The sequence below is a fragment of the Oreochromis aureus genome, linkage group 4 (assembly GCF_013358895.1).
Source record: "Oreochromis aureus strain Israel breed Guangdong linkage group 4, ZZ_aureus, whole genome shotgun sequence".
NCBI classification, from domain to species: domain Eukaryota; kingdom Metazoa; phylum Chordata; class Actinopteri; order Cichliformes; family Cichlidae; genus Oreochromis; species Oreochromis aureus.
In genome coordinates, this window is record NC_052945.1 from 32,331,248 (window position 1) to 32,354,602 (window position 23,355).

Genomic DNA, 23,355 nt, shown 5'->3' on the forward strand with positions numbered 1-23,355 from the left:
AGAGCGATATAATACTCAAAAATGCAGATAATCACGTTCCTTAACTAAAAGGACAAACTTTCCTGCTGTGGCATAGAAAGACACTGTGAATAAGACCACTTGCTACTATGTGAGGCTCGTGGACACCTGCAGAGCTGAAAAATAAACAAAACTGCAGTTCTTCAAACAGCCACTTGGGGCGAGTACGGAAAAAAGTTTTTTCTAACCTTTCTGTTCATAAAAAACAAACTTTTTTTTACATTCATTTGCTTACACGCTTGAAACTGCATACTAATCAGACATTAAATGGCATCATCGGGTTTTCGCCAGCTTGAGCAGCTCGACTCATTTTTGGGGTGAAATGTAGAATCCACTTTTTTGAGCTAAAGGGAAAAAGATATTTTCGCACACTATTTGTACAATATCTGGAAAAAACCGAACACAATTACAGACAATAGACTAGAGTAAATAAAAAAAATATAGTATTTGGCTGTCAGCATGATAAAACAAGAACTTCTGGACAGAGAGAGATCCGTCACTCTCACCTTCCTCCTGTCTCCTTCCTCTTAGATCGCTCTCCACTCCTTGGATCGGACAATCCCCCCAGTCGCGACACAACTGCGAACTCTCCTCCTGAGACCGACAACAGCACACGTGCAACAGCAAGCGCCGCAGGAGGGACGAGGTGTGGTTGACGAAGCCCCCCGCAAACACACCTTGACCACAACCGCAGCCGTTCGCCGGCCCCCACGGGCGACGGACACTGGAGCGCCCTTGGCAACACCACTTGGCTCTGGAGCGGGCGCATGCTTTCAAAATAGCCGCCGTGCAGTCCATGGCTAGCTGTCAGCAGGAATCTGATTGGTTCACAGTACTTCCATGTAAACTAAGTCAGCTGAAGTTGTGCTCTTCTCCCTCTCCATTAAGTTTTGTTGGTGAAAATGTGATGACATCATGATCCCGTCTTCTTCTTCACTTTGGTATCGAGCTCCTCCTTCTCCAGAGTACACAAAGGAGAGGGGGAGAAAAAGATGAAGGAGGTAGAAATGAAGTGATAAGAAGAGGAAGAGACTCTCCGGAAAAAGAAAAAAAACACCAGAGGTGCTCCGACTTTTCAGGCTGAGTGACTGCGGGACAATAAAACATGCAAATCCAGTGGTAACAGATGAACTTCTCATATGCTCAGTAAATATTCTTTGTTACTCTTCAGAGGTCAAACAGCAATCCGCATACATGAGAAGTGCTCTAAAGTTGACTGCAACTCACACAAACCTGGACAATGCATTTCCACTGGTTATTGTCCTTTGTAGCCAGAAAAATGAATGTCTTTCTCATTCACAGGTAGAGTCCCAGAAAACAGTAACAACTAAAGCATCCAGTGGAAAGACAAGCAAAAAAAGTCCACAACAATCCTCTCACATACGGTACGCTCTTAGGTCAGAACACACAAAAAGGAACATTTCTAAGTGTGCAAAGCCTCTTTCTCTACCAGCAGAGCCTCCATATCTGGTCTGAAAGACGACCTCCCTCGTCTGACTGCACCGCAAATCAAAACCTCCCCTCCTCCAACACCCCCCCCTACCCCCCCAAAAAAAAACCCACACAGGAGAGAAACAGAAAGCCTGCAGGAGGAGCTGAACCGAGAGTGTAATCTGTTACATGTCGAGAAGCACGAGGAAAGTTTAGAAAAAGAGTTCAGCCTAGTCTCTTGTAAAAGAAGAAAAACGCGCAGAGACAGAACAATTTCTGAAAAGCAGCAGACAAAGAAATCCTGCAATTAAAGTGAAACTCTTTCCAAGAACAGAGGAGAGTGCGACCACAAATCACAGTGAACATGGAAGACTGTAATCCACTTTAGACCAAAAAATGTGGAAGATGTACATGAACTAAAAAAGAACAAGTTAGATTGAAGTAAATATTATTTAAATTTTGATTTTACAAAAGAGTGCAGAAAAAACGGGTTTAAATTTAAGACTTGAAGGAAAGATTTAGGCTGAAATTTGTGGAAGAAAGAAGAAAAAACACAAAAGGCTGGTTTATGATTCTATAATGTCTCCAACTTTTACCTTTGACCTTTTTGTTGTTCACCAAGAAATAGTTTTAGTGCAACCTAAAACATTTAACAGGTTACATTAATACCTTATAGGTAACATATGGATGTACAGAAAAATGAAACTACTAGAGATAATGTATCTAAAGCATTATCCACTCATCTTAGAACTTTATTACACTATTTATTTTTTTATTTAGTTTTCTAAAAACATACAGAGTAAGAACCTTTTGTAAAGCCACAGTTCAAAACACAGACAGTCAGAAACTAGTTTGTGAATGCAGCAGAGCATTTACAAGCTGTCCTCTGTAGTTGGTGGAGACCAAAAGCAGAGGTAAACCAGAATCCCCAAATTCGGATGTCACAGTTGCTTTTTACTGAAGATGTGGACTGGGTCAAAGTCGGAGCTCTGACACACTCCACGATCGTGGATCACGACAAGCCTCTGTGATGTCACCCACTGGACTGTGAGGTCCTGTTATAAAGGCTCGAGTCAAACATTTTTACCGTGAGCATCTCTTTGGAAGCCAGATGTGATAACAGAGAAGTGGAGCTGACTGTGAAACAATAACCTCCTCTGATTGAATAGTCATTAGCAAATAAGCTTGGGCGATATGTTAGAAATTTCGCGGCAATTGTCAGTCCAACAACCGACGACAGGCGCCATATTCGCGCAGGCGCAGACATTTTGATGGGCAGAGCCATGTAATCATGCATGGACTGATTTTCACATTTAGAATTTATACGTTTTGTTTGTTGAGGGAATATTTTACCTTCTTTTCTTGTTTGTTTCAGTATTAATATAGCTACTTTTTGGATTATTCATTCATTTAATTCTTTGTTTGAGATTCACCAAATCGCACAAAAGACTTAACATTACGTCTGAGATTTTTTTTATGCTCGCTGGAGGAGACATTTTGATTTTTAAATTACTTTTTGTTTAATTTGTCTTTGCTGTTTGGTCGAGTGTGTAAGACAAACACTGGAACAGCGTGTAAACACAGTTATAGTAGAAAAAGATCCAGTTTCTCGTTCTTTCTCTCCCCGCCATTGTTTTTTTTAATTTAAATAAAATGTTTTTGTGTTTTTTCTGAACACAGGCGGCTGCCTTTCGTTCTTTCTGCTATGAGTTTGAGTAAATGAATCGCTGCATTTTGCGCACTCTGAGGAGGCTGCATTTGTTCACAGCTGGAAGACTGTGCCGTTAAAAGCGCACTGTCATTTTTTTGGTTGACCGCTTCTCTTAGCTTCAGTAAACATTATTAGCAAACTTACTCATGGGCAAATAAATAAATACACCGCTCTTGTAAAAACGACTGGCGAAAGGCTCAGCCTGTCGTCAATAGTCTGTATATTTATCACCCAACCTTATTAGCAAATGACAATATGCTAAATAATCCTCCTTTCTGAGTCCATAAACTCATTAATAAAGAGTTTACCAGACAGAGACAGAATTGTATCCAACACAAAGTGTTTTTCAGGTTAAAGTATCTCCCCGTGTTCATTAAAAAGAATTCAGATTTAAGCCACTTCAGTTTTGACTGAACTTTTCTGACCCCCAAACTACATCCATCTTTTACACTGTTGGACTTGTTAGTAAATTTTTGCTAGTTAGTGTAAAATACCAGCATAAAAACTGATTATATGTTAATAATGTGTTTGCAGCTTATTTACACAGCACGTACATAGTTAATTATGGGAGGTTATACATGTTATTAAAAGAAAGTTTATCAAACATTGTAAACTGAAAATAAGCTAAAAGCTAACCTTGCAGTTAAGCTCAGATATGATAAGCTCTAGTCAATCTTGAGCTAGAGTTAGCTTGCGTTTTTTGTTTTTTAATGACTGAATTTAACTGCAAAGGCTTTAACTATGGTGAATTATTATAGTATTATAATAATTCATCAGATTATAGTGTTTACTAAGCAAAATACAAGTCCCAAATTGTATTTTAGCAAGAAATATCCATTCACTGCAGTTAAAATGAAAGCTGCTAAAGGTTGGTGGCCAAAAGATTTTACTGTTGACAAAAATCTGCTTAAATCGGCTTAAATCTGGGACTTAAAGAAGTCCAGACGCTAGGGCTGTTCGATATAACGATATATATCGGATGACGATAGAAAAACGTCTATCGTTTCATTTTACGCTATCGTTTGTTTCGTGGTGTCGCAAAATAAACTGTTTACGGCAATATTTTTTCATTATTTTGATGGTCACTGTAGTGGCTATATTAATTTCCTAAAGTTCTCTCTTTCTCTTATGTTTAATATAACCACACTACAGACGGACAAGCGCTTGTTTTGTCGTTAGCAACAACGACGGTAAAACCACCTCGTGTCCGCTTGTTTATTTTCCACATAAACCTTTCACAATAAAGCTCAAGATCCTGTTGAGACTTTTCAAAATAAACTGAATCACGTGAAAGATGCAGAGTATTTACGGATGAGAAGCAAAAAGAGCCGTCAGGTGCTAAAAATAAACCTTAGACTCAAACGTTAGAACAGGCTTTTCCCCGCAGCACGCTGTGTAATAAATACTCACAAAGAAAACGGCGGCCGTTACAACCTATGTCTAAAAATGTATCGTTTCATGCATCAGTTAAAACACTCGACTCCAGGTACGCGACGCCCAGCTGGAAACACTTCACGCAAGTCGAGCTGCCCGACATTCACAGAATTTACAGAAAATGTTACATTTTTGTGATTTATATCGTTATCGGACGATAGATGTCTTAATATCGGGATATGAGATTTTGGTCATATCGCACAGCCCTACCAGACGCTTTTCTTTCCAAGCTCCTTAGACTACTGTTAACAAAGGTTCACCTGTGGCTTAAAAAAGCATAACTGTGAGTTGTGTGTAAGTTTAACAGAGTGAAATCTTAAGCAGACATTAGCTCCTTTTTCTGGATTGAGTACATATCATTTATTTATTATTAAATTACTAAATAACTAAATATTTTGCACAATAAAAAATTTTTTTGTACATAGCAACAACTTAATTTCCAATAAAATTACGTTTAGCTATTAAAAAAAACTAGCTTACACTTAATTAGCGCTAGAACTGAAGCTATACTACATACCACAACATACTTTGCACACTGCCTCTATTTGAGGTCAGTGCAGGCAACAGCTCTCTGTGTTGCTTGTTCTTGACACAACCTCAAAGGTATTTGTGTCTCTTCCCAGGATCAAACTGTGGATTGTTCACATGTTAGGAAAATGTGAAAACTACTACACCATGTCAGCAACTAATGATGTGTCGAAATCACAGAAAGGAGCAGGACAAAACAAAGGACAGGGATATGCAGAGGAGGTGAAAAAGAGTGTGGAAGCACAGGGAAAACAAACACAATGGGAAGAAAAAAAGGGTTAAGAGAAATAAGCCAAATCTGAGATTGTCTATGTTTGTGTGTGTAGACGTGGTGCAATAACTAAAGAAGTCTCCCTTCTTTAGTGCCGTACTCCTTTATGAGGGGCAGAGAGATAAACTCCACATGGTAATGTTTAAGACAAGTGTGTCAAATCAGCCCCGAGGAGGAGGAAGAGGAGCAGCGGGAGAAGAGTTTAGGTGAGGAGAGGATTGGAGGGCTTGGCAGGGGGCTGGGGTGTAATATTTCAGTGTTTTCTCTCTCACTCAGGCACAGTGGGACGATCAAATACAGGGTCAAAGGCCAACCCACCCCCATCTGCTACCATACACTGTGTAACAGGTCACAGCCCTGTGTGTGTGTGTGTGTGTTTGTGTGTGTGTGTGTGTGTGTGTTTGTGTGTCTGAGGGAGGAAGAAAACACGTAGTGCGCAGATGACACAAACAGCAGTCTGCAGTTTTAACTGCCTTCGAGTGCCTTAATGAGGAACAGGCTTGTGTTACCATGGTTACAAGAAGACTTGCATAAATTGTGTGTATAGATTTCTTATGATATACATTCATTATGCACACGGAAGAGGACGCAGACCCTCCCAGCAGTTTGAATCCTGTTGTTTTAGCACGTTTCATACCAAACATGACGTTTTGAGCAGCAAAGCTTTTGCAAAGATGAACTGATGAAACGACACAGACAGAAATCAACATGTCGTCAGCTGAAAATGTTTCATCTTCATTGAAACGTTCGCTTGATGACAGAGCTTATCAGCTCAGATTGTTCCAGAAGGATTCCCCAGCTTACAGCCATTGTCTGTGTGCAGCTGGAGGGTTGTGATTTAACATTTACAGCCATACGGACTTCCTGAAATCCTGACAATATGTTACACAAACTTGATTCTAGCTGTTGGTTGTCCTCCTTCTCCTCCTGTTGGCAAACATTTGTGGGTTTCCACTGTATAAGTGTAGTCACATGATGAATGTGAGTCGAAGCTTCACAACAACGAGCAGGTTTCTTGAATTTGCAACGATGCACTTCATATGTATACATGTATATCCAACATGTTTATTACATTTCTCACACAAATGTATTTTAGTCTTGTACTTTTCATTTATTCTTGAAGGACTTTTTCTTCGAAGGAGTTGAGATTCACCCTCTAGATACGATCGCAATACCCTCCATTTTGTTTTGCCTTACAAACATTACTCCAGGTGTGGACTTGCACACTTTGATGGTAAGTAAAAATGAAACACTAAAATGCTAGTGAGAAAGAGCTCACATAGTGTTTTGATTGGTTATTTTTATATAGGCTCGCTTTACAGCAACAGGAAAAGCAAAGGCTAAGCTAACTGAAGTTAGCAAACATTAACTACTAGCTACGACACGATGACATAATCGAATATAATGTGAGTTGAGATTTTTTTAAGTATTTTCCCTGTGTGTGGTTCACAAATACAACAAACCCCCCAAAACCTACATCTTTGTCCTGTAATAAGTGGTGGCACCAGCAGCGCTGTAGCAGTTAAACAAGCTAACACAAGCTGGGGGATAAGACGGCATTTAGCGTTAGCCTGGTGAGTTAGTATCTAAAATCTAAAATATATTTGAGTGAGCGACATTGTGAGCTATGAATTGAGATTATTTGTTGACATTTTGGTTATTTTAAACAACTAAAGGCATGCAGAATTGTCTGGTAGTTGTTCTTGCTTGTAGTGCACCTATGAATGTAAACATACCTATCATTCAGTGTGTCTGTGCAGGTTCAGTCATCCAGGTCATGGATGGAGCTTGGAAAAAAGAAAAGCGACTGGAATTCTTTAAGTTTTCTAAGACCAAATGGTGGAGAGTCACAGGTATTTAAGCCCTAGTGGGAGTGTCCCTTAAGAGGGTCGTTGACCCACTATTGATCATGCACCTCACCATGTGAGCCAAGGTGTGAAAAAGGGTGTGGGTCATTATCAGCAGAGGTTTCGAGTGAAACTATTGTGAGACCTTCCCTCACCCATCATGTGACCTATTGGGATGAATTGGTGCAACTTTTTAAAGAAGTCCAGCTGCTTTTCTTTCCAAGTCCTTCGACTATCATTCAGTGACGCTGATACTGATAACATCATAAACATGTTCAGGAAGTATAACAACAGCGTTGATGGAGGATTTAAGGGCAGATTTACAAATATTTGTATATCCTGTCAGTGTGTTCATATTTCCATCGGGTTACAACATGAAAAAGTAGCTCTTGTACTTTCATTAAAAAGAACCGGGGCCATGGCTCTGACAGTGGACACTTGGTTACTAATGAATGGAACACTGCAGGTATTAACCCTTTTTGGTCTAAGTCATTGTCAGTGATGAATTTGCCCTAATCCTGTGCTTTCAGAACGTGATGTTTCTGTTCTTTTCAAAAACTGTTCTCCCAGGTCTTGGCAGTCAAAAGACAAAATGTACAGGTTAGGGTTAACTCCTAGGATTTTTTAGACCTCAGATGGTTGACATGAGTATCACATTAGTAAGGTAAAATAAAATCAAGGTATGTACATTAGATCAGAACTGGAAAAAAAATGGATCAGTGCATCTACGGGGAGAAGAACCTACAAGAACAAAGAAAACCGAGGAAGGAGTGCAGTACAGTTTACATATTATACTTAAAGACAATTTGAAATTTTAAAATATCACAGTTGCCATCACTACTGGTAGTTATTTCTGAGTCCTATGCAAAATGAACACTTGCTTTTGCATAGGATTCAACTCTGCTTTACTTTTTAAATTTTCCCTTATGAGCCGTTTTAAATGCAAATAAATATGCCAGCAAATATTTTATATCACATTCTATTTATAAGATGCAGAAATATATACACAGATACTGTGACTAATATATTTGCACACATATTTCCAGCACTACTTGTTGTTTTTATAAGATCACACAATCATATACTAAACATGTGTGATCAGCCAACATACTGAGCTGCACAGACAGCCCAGAAAGGTTGATTCTGTTCATCTGGACGTAGCGTTTTCAGTGGGAGAAACCTTTCATTGAGCACGCACTGAGATAAATAGACAGTCCTACCAGGTCTCTTGCCCAGGCGAAGGTTAAGGAGAGGAGAGGAGGGGAGTGAACGAGTGAATCCTTCGATCATCCTGACTTCTGATGCCTCTGAGTCTGTGCTACCTATTGGAAAAGTGACAAAGAGTCACAGAGAGACACTGCTGCATGAAACAGTGGTGTACATAAAAAGAACTCAACTGTGTGTGCCCAAACAAACAGCCACCCATGATCTGTGTGTTTTACAACAATATTACATGAAAATATTTTGTGTAATATAGCATTAACATATCTATCTATTTACACATCCATGACATGGCTTCATTGAAACGGTCATAGTAGAGGCACAAAACAACAGGTAAAAAACACATATAATATGAATTTACTGACCACTGGTATTGTTCTTGCGACCTTTGCCGCCCAGTAGCATCTTCAGGCTGTTCCGGAACATGATTGCTCACGATGTCAGCTAACACACATACGCACACTTCCTGTCAACACTCCTACAGAGACAGAGATAGAGAGAGAGTGTGTCAGTAAACTATTAGAACTAATCACTTCCTTTTCCAGCTGACTCCTAATGTCCAGTCATGTTATGATCTGTATGTGTTCCTTAACAGAATCTCATTCAGAGATTAATAATAACATGGTAAATGGCAAATGGTAAATGGACTGATTCTTATATAGCGCTTTTCTACTCTCCCGGAGTACTCAAAGCGCTCTATACAACATGCCTCATTCACCCATTCACACCCACTGATACAAGCACTTCTAACATGACGTGTATAAACACATAGTGAGTAAAACGGGGACTGAAGAAGAAAAACTGCATCATGGGAATCTTCCAGCAGCCTAGGCCTTTTGCAGCTAAGTGAGGGAGCATTCATTCAAGTATTGATCATGTTCATGAGACAAAGGTCTCAGAAACTCATGTAGCAAATATGATGCAAATGGCATTATAGGGTTAACATTCAAACATTCCCTTGGAGCATTCACAGACCAATGGATACATCAGGGGCAACTTGGAGTTCAGTATCTCGCCTAAAGATACTTAAATATACAAACCAAAGGAGCTGTATGCTCTACCTCCTGACCCACAGCTAAACGTATATGAGTTCAGAACTTCATTCTAATCAGTCATTTGCTCATAATGGGGTCTAAACACGGTATGAAATAAGTTACAGACCAGCTACCATGGCCCCAGTTAGCTAGTGTTATAGCAATAAGCTCATCAACCCACTTTTGGTGTTAGCAGAGTGTTGTGTGTGGTGCACCCTCTATGAATCTTTATAACCACTGTCTACGACTGTAGCTTCACACTAAAATCCTTTTTCTACTCTCTGGCCTCCAAGTTTTAGTTAGGAATTCAGTCTTTTCAGAGCAGATTTACAAAGCTGAACAAGGACCACTGTCAGCAGCTGCAGTCCAAGATGGTGGAAGTGGAGTCTATCCATGGAAAACTAAAAAGCAGTATTACATTTAAGAGTTGATTCTACACAGAATCACACATCACACCAAATTTCCCTTCTTTGCTCTTTTGTTTTACTACAGTGTGACTTTTGAACACACCCATACTGCTGCCTGGCAATGCTGTTGCTAGGCAACCATCTGCTGTTGCTAAGCAATCCCCTAATGATAACTCATATTGATGTAACCCCTTTTGCCTGGTGGTGTATGCTTCCCTGGTTTATCTGTGCCATATGAAGGCTACAGAACTTCAGATGTGGGTTACTGTGTCAGTGTGAGGTTATTTACTTTGAGCAAATAAGCACCTCCATAAGACTTTACACAACTTCAACTTAACGTGAAACACACTCAGGACAAATATATAAAACTATTCAAGTGAAAGATACATTTAATTGATAAAAAAAAAGATTTCTGACATATATCCTAAAAAAATGTTACTGAAGATGGCAAACGCACATCTTTAACCTTGTGACATCTAAGCTGTCAAACCCTAACCAACCTTAGGCAATCTAATCAATACCTCATTTGTGTTTTATTAAACTGTTCTCATAAGTCAGCAGTAAAAAAATTATTTATTCATTTTAACGATATTTTTCCAAAATATAGGGATAGGTTAGGGTTACTACCTACATCTTAGATCTCAGAGGGCTAAGAAGATAAAGAAGATGTACTCTACAAATCAAGGGCACTGATTTGATTACACGGTATGGGTACCTGACATCTGGGAACAAAAGATGTGTTTTAGTGTTGACTTCAGGTTTGGGGTTAGCCATGTGGTAGCTAATAGGCACTGCATTAGTTTTGCTGTGTGCCGGCTGTGACTTCATCAGATGACACAGTCTCGTCGCACTATCAATGTGTGGGGAACCTGGAATCCCTTCGGTCTTCTCCTGAATGACATTGTCGCCACTCCAAAAAAACTCTAAACTCTAAAAACTCGTGCCTTTTCTCTCTCCCTGTGCTCTGAACTCCGCTGGTGCTCCTTTTCCTGTTCCAGCCCACTTTTCTTCCAGTCACCACTCAATCTACACACAGCGTGATCCACGTCGAGCTACATACTGTTTGGTTTTTAGGGAAATACCTCTGCAAACAGAAACAAATGCGGTACTATGAATAAGTGGAGTGGAGGAAAGTAAATGTACTTCCTTGTAAAAAATTTAAATAGTTTGTGATGTCAGTTAGAGGGATTATTTTCTTTGTTCCCTGATTTCCAAGATGTGGGAGAATAATGCAAATAAAAACAAAAGTTATATTTCCTGATAGCATAGAGCATAGATAGCATAGGGTTACAGTTCAAGCATTGCTACATAGCAAAACCAAATTGTGTCTTGTGTGAGAGAGCCTACATGGCTGTACAAGAGGGACGTTTAAATAACACAGGAAGCCCGAGTCGCAGCGGCATTGCTTCCTCACTGTTTTACTAATAAAATGTCTCTGCTTCAGGATTTATATTCTGAAAAGAATCCCTGTACAACATGCACTGAATAGTCTTGGGACTGGCACTGAAACCACACCAGGGGTTTACAGTTTAAACAGTTTCAGGAACCACTGACCTCTGGCCCCCTCTGTTGACTAATGCTGACAACAGCAGCATAGTTATGAGTACTGGCTCCACTGGGAAACGGATGTTTTCACAGCACAGCAATTTAATAACTGTACTCTCATTCAGCTTTATTAAACTACCAGTGTGAGTCATGTCAGCAACAGTGGATATTAATTAGGACTTTACACACACACTAATTTCTGTCGTGTTACTGCTGGCTTATTCCAGTTCGAAATATGGCATACAACATATGGTTTCTATATTATTTCAACATTATTGTGGTTTTCTTTTACTGCATATGTCTGACAACCATAAGAAGATTGGCAGGAATATTTTAATCACAAGAAGATCATAAGCAGCACTGCTACTTAGACACTGTATGGAGCCATATGCCCCTTTAGTTCCATTATATTCATAACAAGGCAGATAGCTAACATCTCCAAAGCTGAGATTACTCCAAAACATTACAGACAGATGAACACGACTACAGACTGCAGGTAAAATAGATAAATTTGACGTTTGATTTTTGATTGAACGTTATGTCACAATAAGTGAGCATAACATTAGCAAAGAAATCTAGATGTCTGATAAGGTGAACGGTGTTACGAAAATAAAAGGTATGTCACTGTCTTACCAAGACGTTTTACGTTTTTATGTGCTGTACAGCACCAAACCTACCAAGTGATCAGAAGAAAAGTCATCTGTAACAATTCTGATTTTCTTCCATTAACATTTTTTTCTGCTTTTACCAAGGTTACAGTAAACCAACTGCACTCGTAGTGTCACAGCCGTGCTACTCAAATATAAAGCTTAACAAAAAAGAGCATCACTGTTTTTCAGTTCTTTTTCTCCAAAAAGGTTGGGGTGACTGTGACTAAGGCCACCAAGACATTTCCCCAGCTCTTTTAATATGTTTTGTGATTATCTTAAATTAAGTTTAAAAAATGAAATTGGAATGTGAGCAGCCAAAAGGTCTTTATTTATTTATTTAAATCAAGTTTACACTGGAGGTAAACCTAAGGTTTAAACTGCACAATCTTTAACAGACACATTATTTAATAATGGAAATGTAGGCTTCCTGCAATTATGAGGCGGGGTTCACATGACAAGCAAATTTAATTCAAATGACTCTGACACAGCACTACCTGCTTCCTGATATAATCTGAAATGATCCAGTGTATGCTGGGAGACTTCACTACATCAACAACAATTTAAAGTTAAACTTTCAAATATATTTTTCTGCTTTTAACAGTCCTACATTAACCCTGTGAGGATTAAGTCACCACAGAAGCTACATTATGAGCTAAGTTTAATGAGCTACATTAATTCAATTCAATTCAATTCAATTTTATTTATATAGCGCCAAATCACAACAAAAGTCGCCTCAAGGCGCTTTATATTGTACAGTAGATAGCACAATAATACATACAGAGAAAAACCCAACAATCATATGACCCCTATGAGCAAGCACTTTGGCGACAGTGGGAAGGAAAAACTCCCTTTAACAGGAAGAAACCTCCGGCAGAACCAGGCTCAGGGAGGCGGCCATCTGCTGAGACCGGTTGGGGTGAGAGAAGAAAAACAGGATAAAGACATGATGGAAGAGAGACAGAGATTAATAACAGATATGATTCGATGCAGAGAGGTCTATTAACACATAGTGAGTGAGAAAGGTGAGTGGAAGGGAAAAACTCAATGCATCATGGGAATCCCCGGCAGCCTACGTCTATCGCAGCATAACTAAGGGAGGATTCAGGGTCACCTGGTCCAGCCCTAACTATATGCTTTAGCAAAAAGGAAAGTTTTAAGCCTAATCTTGAAAGTAGAGATAGTGTCTGTCTCCGAATCCAAACTGGAAGCTGGTTCCACAGAAGAGGGGCCTGAAAACTGAAGGCTCTCCTCCCATTCTACTTTTAAATACTCTAGGAACAACAAGTAAGCCTGCAGAGCGAGAGCGAAGTGCTCTAATGGGGTGATATGGTACTACAAGGTCATTAAGATAAGATGGGGCCTGATTATTTAAGACCTTGTATGTGAGGAGCAGGATTTTGAATTCAATTCTGGATTTAACAGGAAGCCAATGAAGGAAGCCAAAACAGGAGAAATATGCTCTCTCTTTCTAGTCCCTGTCAGTACCCTTGCTGCAGCATTTTGGATCAGCTGAAGGCTTTTCAGTGAGTTTTAGGACACATCCTGATAATAAAGAATTACAGTAGTCCAGCCTGGAAGTAATAAATGCATGAACTAGTTTTTCAGCATCACTCTGAGACAGGATATTTCTAATTTTAGAGATGTTGCGCAAATGGAAGAAAGCAGTCTTACATATTTGTTTAATATGTGCATTGAAGGACATGTCCTGGTCAAAAATGACTCAAGGTTCCTCACAGCATTACTGGAGGCCAAGGTAATGCCATCCAGAGTAAGAATCTGGTTAGATACCATATTTCTAAGATTTTCAGGGCCGAGTACAATAACCTCAGTTTTATCTGAATTAAGAAGCAGAAAGTTAGCGGCCATCCAGGTCTTTATGTCTTTAAGACATTCCTGCAGTTTAACTAATTGGTGTGTGTTACCTGGCTTCATGGATAGATAGAGCTGCGTGTCATCTGCATAGCAGTGAAAATTTATGCTATGTCTTCTAATGATGCTGCCTAAGGGAAGCATGTACAATGTAAATAGAATTGGTCCTAGCACTGAACCCTGTGGAACACCATAATTGACCTTAGTGTGTGAAGAGGACTCTCCATTTACTTGAACAAATTGGAGTCTATTAGATAGATATGATACAAACCACTGCAGTGCAGTACCTGTAATACCTACAGCATGTTCTAATCGCTCTAATAGGATATTATGGTCAACAGTATCGAACGCAGCACTGAGGTCTAGCAGGACAAGCACAGAAATGAGTCCACTGTCAGAGGCCATAAGAAGATCATTTGTAACCTTCACTAAAGCTGTTTCTGTGCTGTGATGAGCTCTGAAACCTGACTGAAACTCTTCAAATAAGCCATTCCTCTGCAGATGATCTGTTAGCTGTTTGACAACTACTCTTTCAAGGATTTTTGATATGAAAGGAAGGTTGGAGATTGGCCTATAATTAGCTAAGACAGCTGGGTCTAGAGATGGCTTTTTAAGTAAAGGTTTAACTACAGCCACCTTGAAGGCCTGTGGTACATAGCCGATTATTAGAGATAGGTTGATCATATTTAAGATCGAAGAATTAATTAATGGCAGGACTTCTTTGAGCAGTTTTGTAGGAATGGGGTCTAAAAGACACGTTGATGGTTTGGAGGAATTAATTATTGAAGTTAACTCAGAAAGATCAATTGGAGAAAAAGAGTTTAACTTAACATCGATGGTACTAAAAGTAGCTGTAGATAATATTACATCTGTGGGATGATTATTGGTAATTTTTCTCTAATGATAAAAATTTTATTTGTGAAGAAGTTCATTAAGTCATTACTAGTTAACGTTAAAGGGATTGTTGGCTCAGTAGAGCTCTGACTTTTGTCAGCCTGGCTACAGTGCTGAAGAGAAACCTGGGGTTGTTCTTATTTTCTTCAATCAGTGACGAATAGTAAGATGTTCTGGCTTTATGGAGGGCTTTCTTATAAAGTAGCAAACTATTTCTCCAGGCTAAATGATGATCCTCTAAATTTGTGACACGCCATTTCCTCTCCAGCTTACGAGTTATCTGCTTTAGGCTACGTGTTTGAGAATTATACCACGGAGTCAGGTACTTCGGATTTGAGGCCTTCGTTTTCACAGGAGCTACAGTATCCAGAGTAAATGCGTAGTGAGGAGGTAAAATTATTAACAAGATAATCGACCTCTGTTGGAGTAGCGTTCAGATAGCTGCTCTGCTCTATGTTGGTACAGGGCGTTGAAGATGATAACAGTGGGTGGATTATATTCTTAAACTTAGTTACAGCACTTTCAGAAAGACATCTACTTTGATAAAGTCTACTCTCCGCTGCTGTGTAATCAATTATTGTAAATGTAAATGTTATCAGGAAATGATCAGACAGCAGAGGGTTTTCAGGAAACACTGTTAAATGTTCAGTTTCTATGCCATATGTTAAAACAAGATCTAGAGTGTGATTAAAGTGGTGGGTGGGTTCTTTTACAATTTGAGAGAAGCCAATTGAGTCTAATAACAGATTAAATGCCATGTTGAGGCTGTCATTTTAGCATCTACATGGATGTTAAAATCACCCACAATAATTATTTTATCTGAGCTGAGCACTAAATCAGATAAAAGTCTGAGAAATCAGACAGAAACTCTGTGTAAGGCCCAGGTGGACGATAGATGATAACAAGTAAGACTGGTTTCTGAGTTTTACAGCTGGGGTGGACAAGGCTAAGCATCAGGCTTTCAAATGAATTAAAAGTCTGTCTTGGTCTTTCGTTAATTAATAGACTGGTGTGAAAAATTGCTGCCACACCGCCCCCTCGGCCTGTGCTTCGGGATTTCTGGTAGTTAGAATGACCCGGGGTGTTGATTCATTTAAACTAACATACTCATCCTGCTGCAACCAGGTTTCTGTAAGGCAGAGTAAATCGATTTGTTGATCAATTATTAAGTCATGTATTAACAGAGACTTGGAGGAGAGAGACCTAATATTTAATAATCCACATTTCACTGTTTTACTATTTGGTTCAAATGTGGATACTGTATTGTTCTTTCTTTGTGATTTTTATGTTTAAGTTGTTTATTGCTGGTTTTAGTTTGTTTTTGTCTGTTTGGGAGCTGACACAGTCTCAATGGAGATGGGTTTTGGGGGTAGCAGGAGGAGAGAAGCTGCAGAGAGGCGTGTAAGACTGCAACTCTGCTTCCTGGTCCCAACTCTGGATAGTCATATTTTGGGGGTTTAATAAATTGGTCCATATTTCTAGAAATGAGAGCTGCTCCATCCAAAGTGGGATGGATGCCGTCTCCTAACAAGACCAGGTTTCCTCCAGAAGGTTTGCCAATTATCTATGAAGCCCACATCGTTTCTGGGACACCACTCAGACAGCCAGCAATTTAAGGAGAACATGCGGCTAAACATGTCACTCCTGGTCTGATTGGGGAGGGGACCAGAGACAACTACAGAGTCCGACATTGTTTTGGCAAAGTTACACACCGATTCAATATTGATTTTAGTGACCTCCGATTGGCGTAACCGGGTGTCATTACTGCCGACGTGAATTATGATCTTACTGTATTTACGTTTACCCTTAGCCAGCAGTTTTAAAGTTATACAAAACTAAATTAAACTTATACAATCAGAAATGTAATAATAAAAAAAAAATTCTTGGAAGGAGAAGAAGAAAATAATCATTCTAACTGACACACATCATAAAGTATTTATAGTGGATCCAAAAAATAGTTTTTTCCTCAAAATTAGGGGTTAGGGTTATCAAAACATTCAGATCAGTGACTTAAATTAGCAAACACTGATTGGCTACGACTGCCTGTGTGAACAAACCTGTCAACCAAAGCAGCCACATGGTGTAAGCAAAGCAGTAAAAATGATTCTGAATGCCATAAAATTGGCCTTTTTTAAAACTTCTGTGCTGACAAATAAAGACATGCTAAAAAAAAATAAAGGTAGTTATAACAAATATTGAATATTGACTTTCAAGCTTGTTTGTGTTGTACAAACTCTGTTTTTGTTTCAATAAATCGCTGTGCCTATTTCCCAGTTCAGTCTTTATTAACTGTGTTATACTTTAAGGTATAAAGGCACAAGTAGTCAGCTAAGCGGGCACCCTTATGCCTTTCCTGATGACTGTAACTCACATTCATCACAGAGAGAATTTGATTCATCACTGAAGACTGCCTGCCCTTTCCTCACCATGCAAGACTCATAAAGCTGCATCACATTGTGTAGCTGCTAAAATAAAATCTTTTTGGACATATTTACAGTCTTAGTGAGTTTGTACTTATTAACTACAGACATTCAAAAATACCACAGCGGTCTTTGCATGCCCTAAATCATTTCAACAACAAACACTGTCGTGATGGAAGAAAAAAACGTTATGAAATATGTGCACACATATATGTATGACACATTTCTATCCAGTCTTGTGTTGCCAGTTTGAGTCTGAGCAGTTCTTTCTCCATCGGCAGTTTTTATTATTTTATATGCGCATAAAGGTACATGATGGATGAGGAAACCACTCAGCATATCATCATTACTAGCAGAATGTGGCAGAGTCTCTATGCTGTCCAAGCCTCTTCCTCTTTTCCTCTCCCTTTGTGTTTGACTACGTTTCCTCTTGGGAACAACATTCTCCTTTGTATGTGTGTGTGTTTAGTGTGTGTATGTTTAGGTGTGTGTTTTTGTGTGCCCAAGGGAGAGTGGATCAGGTGCTACTACCAGGTGCACAACGAGCAAGAGAGAGAGTGAAGTGACTCCACAAGGACGAACCTTTCTTCAGTGAGTGTGTGCAGAGCATGTGTGTGCAGTCAGATAAGCCACTGCTGTCAGTAAATAACACTTTCTAATGTTTAATTTCATTCTTGAAGAAAAGCATAGTGCTGAAATTAATTTAGCATAACATTCATTCCCAGCGCAGCCTCTCTTGGCAGCAGATATTTCAAAACCTGAGCAAATAAACCCCATGGCTATCTGCGAGGGGAGTTTAGGAATAAGCCTAATCCATGTCTGAGAAAGAATCCCACAAAGAGCTTCTAGCTGCAGCAGCTAGAGGACTACTGGCTCTTTAGATATGATGCACACACAGCAGTGACTAGCTCAGCCTTACATGGGTGTGTAATGTGTGTCAGTGTGCTAATCCTTGATGGGAAGCAAGCTGGAATGACGGGACTAAGTCTAAAAAATAAAATCCCACAGACACCCCCCCAATCCACAACACACACGCATGACTGAACTGCAGCACATATTAATATGACAGTGCATGTGTCTGGGAAATGAAAGATGTTGGCCTTCTTATGTAAATGCACCGAAGACAAATTAGACAATGGAAAATAGACCAAGAGTCCTTTGTGTCTGCCTGAGATGGAAAAATGAGAAGGCAAGCAATAACAAACATAAACATGTTCACTTACACAAATGAAACAAAAGAAGAAGACAGGGGTTTCATGAGAAATATGTTTTTGTACTCACCAGTAAAAGCGTTTTAGATTGGGTTTTTTTTTAGCTTGGTCTCACTTTTGTTTATCAAATTGCCAAAAATGAGAGAAAAATACACAAACTTCTGCTAAGTGAGTTCAAATAAACTTTGTCTACTTACACGCATAGTTAGTTACACAAGGAGGCTGTGGAGCCTGTGTTTTGTACTTCTATCAAACTGAAACAACGGTAAACCAGTGGACTGATTCAGAGACAATCATAAAGCAACAGTAACTATTATTTTGGCCACCTGGGTAAACAGAATGAGCTGTAAAAATGCTTTTATAGCCAATGTGCCGGCCTAGTTCTATGTCAGGCAAATGTCAACTATTATTAGTAAATGATTTAAAAATTGAATAAGTGACAGAATCAACACCAGCAAGCTACACTATCAGAATTCTTGGAGCATGGGCCAAGAAGGAGGAGTGGCAGGGATCTTTCACTGCAGCTTGTGAAAGCTAGAAGATGTAGACCCAGATTTGTTAGCTTTACTCTGAGACTTCCCCCCTTAAAACACAACAGTTAGCTTGTTACTGTTACTAAAAGCCCTCTGTGAAGCTAGGACATCTGACTATTTGTCACTGATTGAGGAAAACAGAAACAACCCCAGGTTTGAGCAAAGCATCTCTGTAACTTTAACTTATAATTACTTCATGAATTTATTTACAAATAAAATTTTACCAATTAATAAAAAATAATTATTATTAACTATAGCAACCTTACTATCAGGTCCAGTCAAGATGATTAAAAGAGAGCTTTCAGTCAGCAAGATGTATGTAAGTTAAAATCACAGGATTTAGGTAAGCTTGTGTTAGGGTTATTAATGGCTGCCCACAGCCGCCTTTGTCTAAAACTATACAGTCTCTCTCACGCAGGTCTCCTGAGGCAGGCGAGACGGCTGCTGTTTCAGCCTCTCTTCACTACTAGTCTCCACTCGCAGACATCCCACGGTGGAAGCAGACCAGTAGGCAAAGCCAGTTGTGATTGTAAGATGGAGTTTATGAAAAACTCTCTCTTTTTTACACTTTTTTCATTTAAATTATCCTTAAAGTTTAAATACAAAATGTATATGAAAAGAGATATTTTTAACTTATAACTGATAACAGCAAGATAATTGTTAGTGTCATTCAGAATTATGATTAATAATACTGACCAAAATAATCCTGATTATGATTTCTACTTTAATCAAGCAGCCTTAGTCTTAATCAAGCAGCCATGTTATGTGTTTTTTCTTATTTCCAGTCACAGTGTTCCTGTGGTGGATCCTCTTGTCAAACAATTGAAGCTGCAAGATAAAACTTCATATTTAAACTGCTGTAAACAGTTTCTTCTTCTTCTTTCGACTCTGTATGTTGTCATAAGGAGAGAGTAGCTCAGCTCTTTTGCCATGGGACAGCTAATTAGCAGAAAGTTGTCTTAAACAGAGAAGCTGAAATATCTTGTTTCAGACAGTGAATGAGCTGAGAAACTCCATCAAGGCCCGATATGAACTAAAGAAGGATTATTTTAAGCTATAAATTATGCAAAGCTACTCTAATAAAGTCCAAGAATAAAAATTATAGGGCTGAATGTGATGAACTGACGCCATTTCAGCCCAGCATTCACTAGTTGTGTTCTTTAGCTGCCATAGGGACTACGTTTTTTCTCCCCCAAAAGTTAGCCACTAACATTTTGTGGTTGCTGAGTAAGTTTCAACAGATTTTTTTCTGTGAAAAACATCCAGTGGTGGTGCTTGAGAAACAACACTTATGTGAGTGGAAAGCTTAAGCTAACCATTAATATCAAAAAGTTTAATGTAACAACACAGGAATTCACAATTTAATGCAAGCATTCATTTTGAAGAGAGATTGTTTATTATCCCTGAAAATGTCATAAAGTTGTTCAAGAAACATGCTGCAGTATCCAGCAACCTTTGAATTTTTGTGTTGAAGCAGAGACTGAACAACAAAACAATGTTGCTGCTGTCCAAATGTGTACAATCTGCACTCTACATTACCACAAACACACCAAGAAACATGCCGAACTGAGGAGACATGTGGGAAACGAGGAATCTGATGTGAGTCACTCTGATCAGACGGAGGCCAGTAAACGTGACTCAGTGCTGACGTGGTGAGAAGCTCATTCATGTGAGTGCCAAAGCCACAGATAAGCGTGCTGTTTGCATGTCTCTCTCTCTCTTTCACACAAACACACCATCTGTCGTCAGTTCCTCCTCCATCTGACTTCCTCGAACCTTTAGTGAGTGTGTCATAAAAACAGAGTTCTCTCCAGATTTAACTGTAGCACAAAATATACATAATAGTGAAGCAGGCTGAACTGCCCAAACTCAGCTCATATATACACTCACCAAATGCTTAAGTAGGTACACTCTGCTAGTACCCGTTTGCCTTTCAAACTCCCTGAATTCTTCATGGTGTAGATTCAACAAGGTATTGGAAACATTCCTCAGAGATTTTGGTTCATGTTTACATGATAGCATCACACAGATGCTACAGATTTGTCAGCATGCACGTCCATGATGCCAATCTCCCACCACCACAACATACCAAAGGTGCTCTATTGGATGTAGACCTGGTGACTGTGGAGAGAAGAAAGCAGTTTGAAATGATTTCAGCTTTTGTGACAAGATGCATGTCCAAATGTGCCACTAAAAACATCAGCCACATCATGGCTTTCTATCAGCTCAAAGCAATCTGTCAATCCTTATCAAACCTCTAACATTAACATCACATTGTTGTCAGTCACTGGATGTTTTCTCAGTAAATCCTAGAAATGATTGTGTAGGGAAATCCCAGTCAATCAGCACTTTATGATGGGCAGGTCAGCTGCTCAGCCCAACCGACACCAAAAGCCATGCCACGTTCACAATCACGTCAATGATCTTTCTTTCACATTCAAAATGTTTACGTGCCTAAATGCAGTTGCTTTCTGCCGTGTGATTGGCTGATTAGATATTTGCATTCACGAACAGTTGAAGAGGTGTACCTGAAAAAGCTGGTGCTATGCATACTGCTGTAGAGCACAGCTACCTGTTAATGCTAAAAACACCCTAAAACAAAGTGTTACATTTTGTTTTCCCACCCATCTATCATCCATGTAATGGTGTGTTCACACCAGTAAAAAGCAAAGTTTTTCCCTGCATTACTTGTATTGTTGTCAGTTAACAAACCCACATACATTCATCTCTGACAGCTTACAGAACAAAGACTATAACTGATAGTTGGAATCAAGTAATATAAACATATTTTAATAACTTACTATTAAGTAGTGTAGTTTTCATTTTAATCTGCACTATCAATTATTTAAGTTCAACATTGACTAGTTATGTTCCTTAGCTGCCATATCGTCTACTTTTCCCCCCAAAAGTTACAAACTAACTTTTATTTATTTTGTCTATTTTTGATGGTTTCCACCCTTAGGTTAGATAGTTTGAAGTGATTCTACACTCAGTCATTCTGCTTCTGTTTTTACTGCAAAGAAAATGTAAAAGACACAACAACATCTCTCTAGACCAGGGGTCGGCTACCCTAGGCACGCGTGCCACAGTTGGCATGCGAAGGGTTAACTGATGGCACGACCATAACTGATGGCTGGGCTGGCCATCGGGCATTTCCTCGTTGGCCCGGTGACTTTTTTTTCCTTTGTAACGGTATAAACAATGAAAGGTGGTGGTTTGGCCAGATGCTGGTTGGTGTGTAAAAATAACTCAGTTGTTTGGTGGTGGCCATGGCGGAGCTTCCACAGAGGCCAGCAGGTGGATGAGAGAAAGGGGAGGCAGGAGGAGGAGAGACCCGAGGCGGCCGCCAGTCCGAGTGTCAGGTGAACTGAACTTCAGGTAAGAAGTTATGACCTGCAGTCTATCTGGGTCAGATATAAACCAAGTTTAGGTGGAGTTTATTTTCGTTGTGCTGACTTTTTACAGTCAGTTACAATAACTCGTACTGTGTGCTAGCTAGCATGACGGAGTTTATATACTGCTGGGTGGGTGCTTTGATGTTAGTGATACCATAGTGAACTATATTTTATTCATAAAAAATTTACATGCCTGTAAAAAGACGGAATCATCCCTCATTCAGAGAAAATATTACGCGTTTCGTATTAAGGTGAAAAGGAACAGTTTGTCCCGGACTTCAGCTACAATGAAAATAAGACACAAAGCTGGAGTTATTCTGTCGTTACGCTGCACAGCTGCCGCTTCTTCTCTCATTCTCTCCCGCTCCCTCTCCTGTTTCTACTTCAATCATGAAACGATCAATGATCAGCTGATCGGCTTTTCTCTTGTGTTTGTTTATTTGCGCCAGAAAGAGGAAACCAGCGGATGTCGCGCTAAACAACAGCAGCACGTTTAAGCTTGATCAGCTGTTGTTAGAATTTATTTAATATTACTTTCTAGTATCAGCTGATGTTTGCTGGAGCCACAGCTGTAAAGCTGCTGGTCATGATGGTTTGGTTATCTGGTGAGAGGGAAACATGAAGATGAAACCAGGAGATGTCCTTACTGAATCATCAGAGCTGAACAGGTGATGGAGAAACAGGTTTACCTTTTAGGTGACATGAATGAGTTGAAGGGAAGTTATGAACTGTTTCTGAGAGACAAATAACACCAGGATCCTTTTCTATGTAGCTGACAGCTGGTAACTGTGCAGGGGCGGGTCTAGCAAAGCTTTGCCAGGGGGCCAGGTAGGGCATTAACAGGGAAAGGGGGGGACAAAGAAATATTTTTCTTTCTTATTCTCATTTAAAATGTCTGGCTGTTATTAAATAATTATCTGAAGCTTACAACCAAAG

At 39.5% G+C, this 23,355-nt stretch overlaps 1 protein-coding gene across 3 annotated transcripts in view; it reads right to left on the reverse strand.

The window, feature by feature from the left end:
• Positions 1-23,355, reverse strand: part of tanc2a (tetratricopeptide repeat, ankyrin repeat and coiled-coil containing 2a) — a 57,190-nt gene that overhangs the window by 24,313 nt on the left and 9,522 nt on the right. For 2 of the 3 annotated variants that reach the window (XM_039611333.1, XM_039611332.1), the window contains exon 1: positions 525-1,496. In XM_039611333.1, coding sequence (XP_039467267.1) covers positions 525-816 — 292 coding nt within the window. In that variant the 5' untranslated portion in view covers positions 817-1,496. Of the gene's footprint in view, positions 1-524; positions 1,497-8,460; positions 8,563-8,826; positions 8,940-23,355 lie in introns of those variants that run through there. The other variant, XM_039611334.1, reaches the window with a different exon arrangement.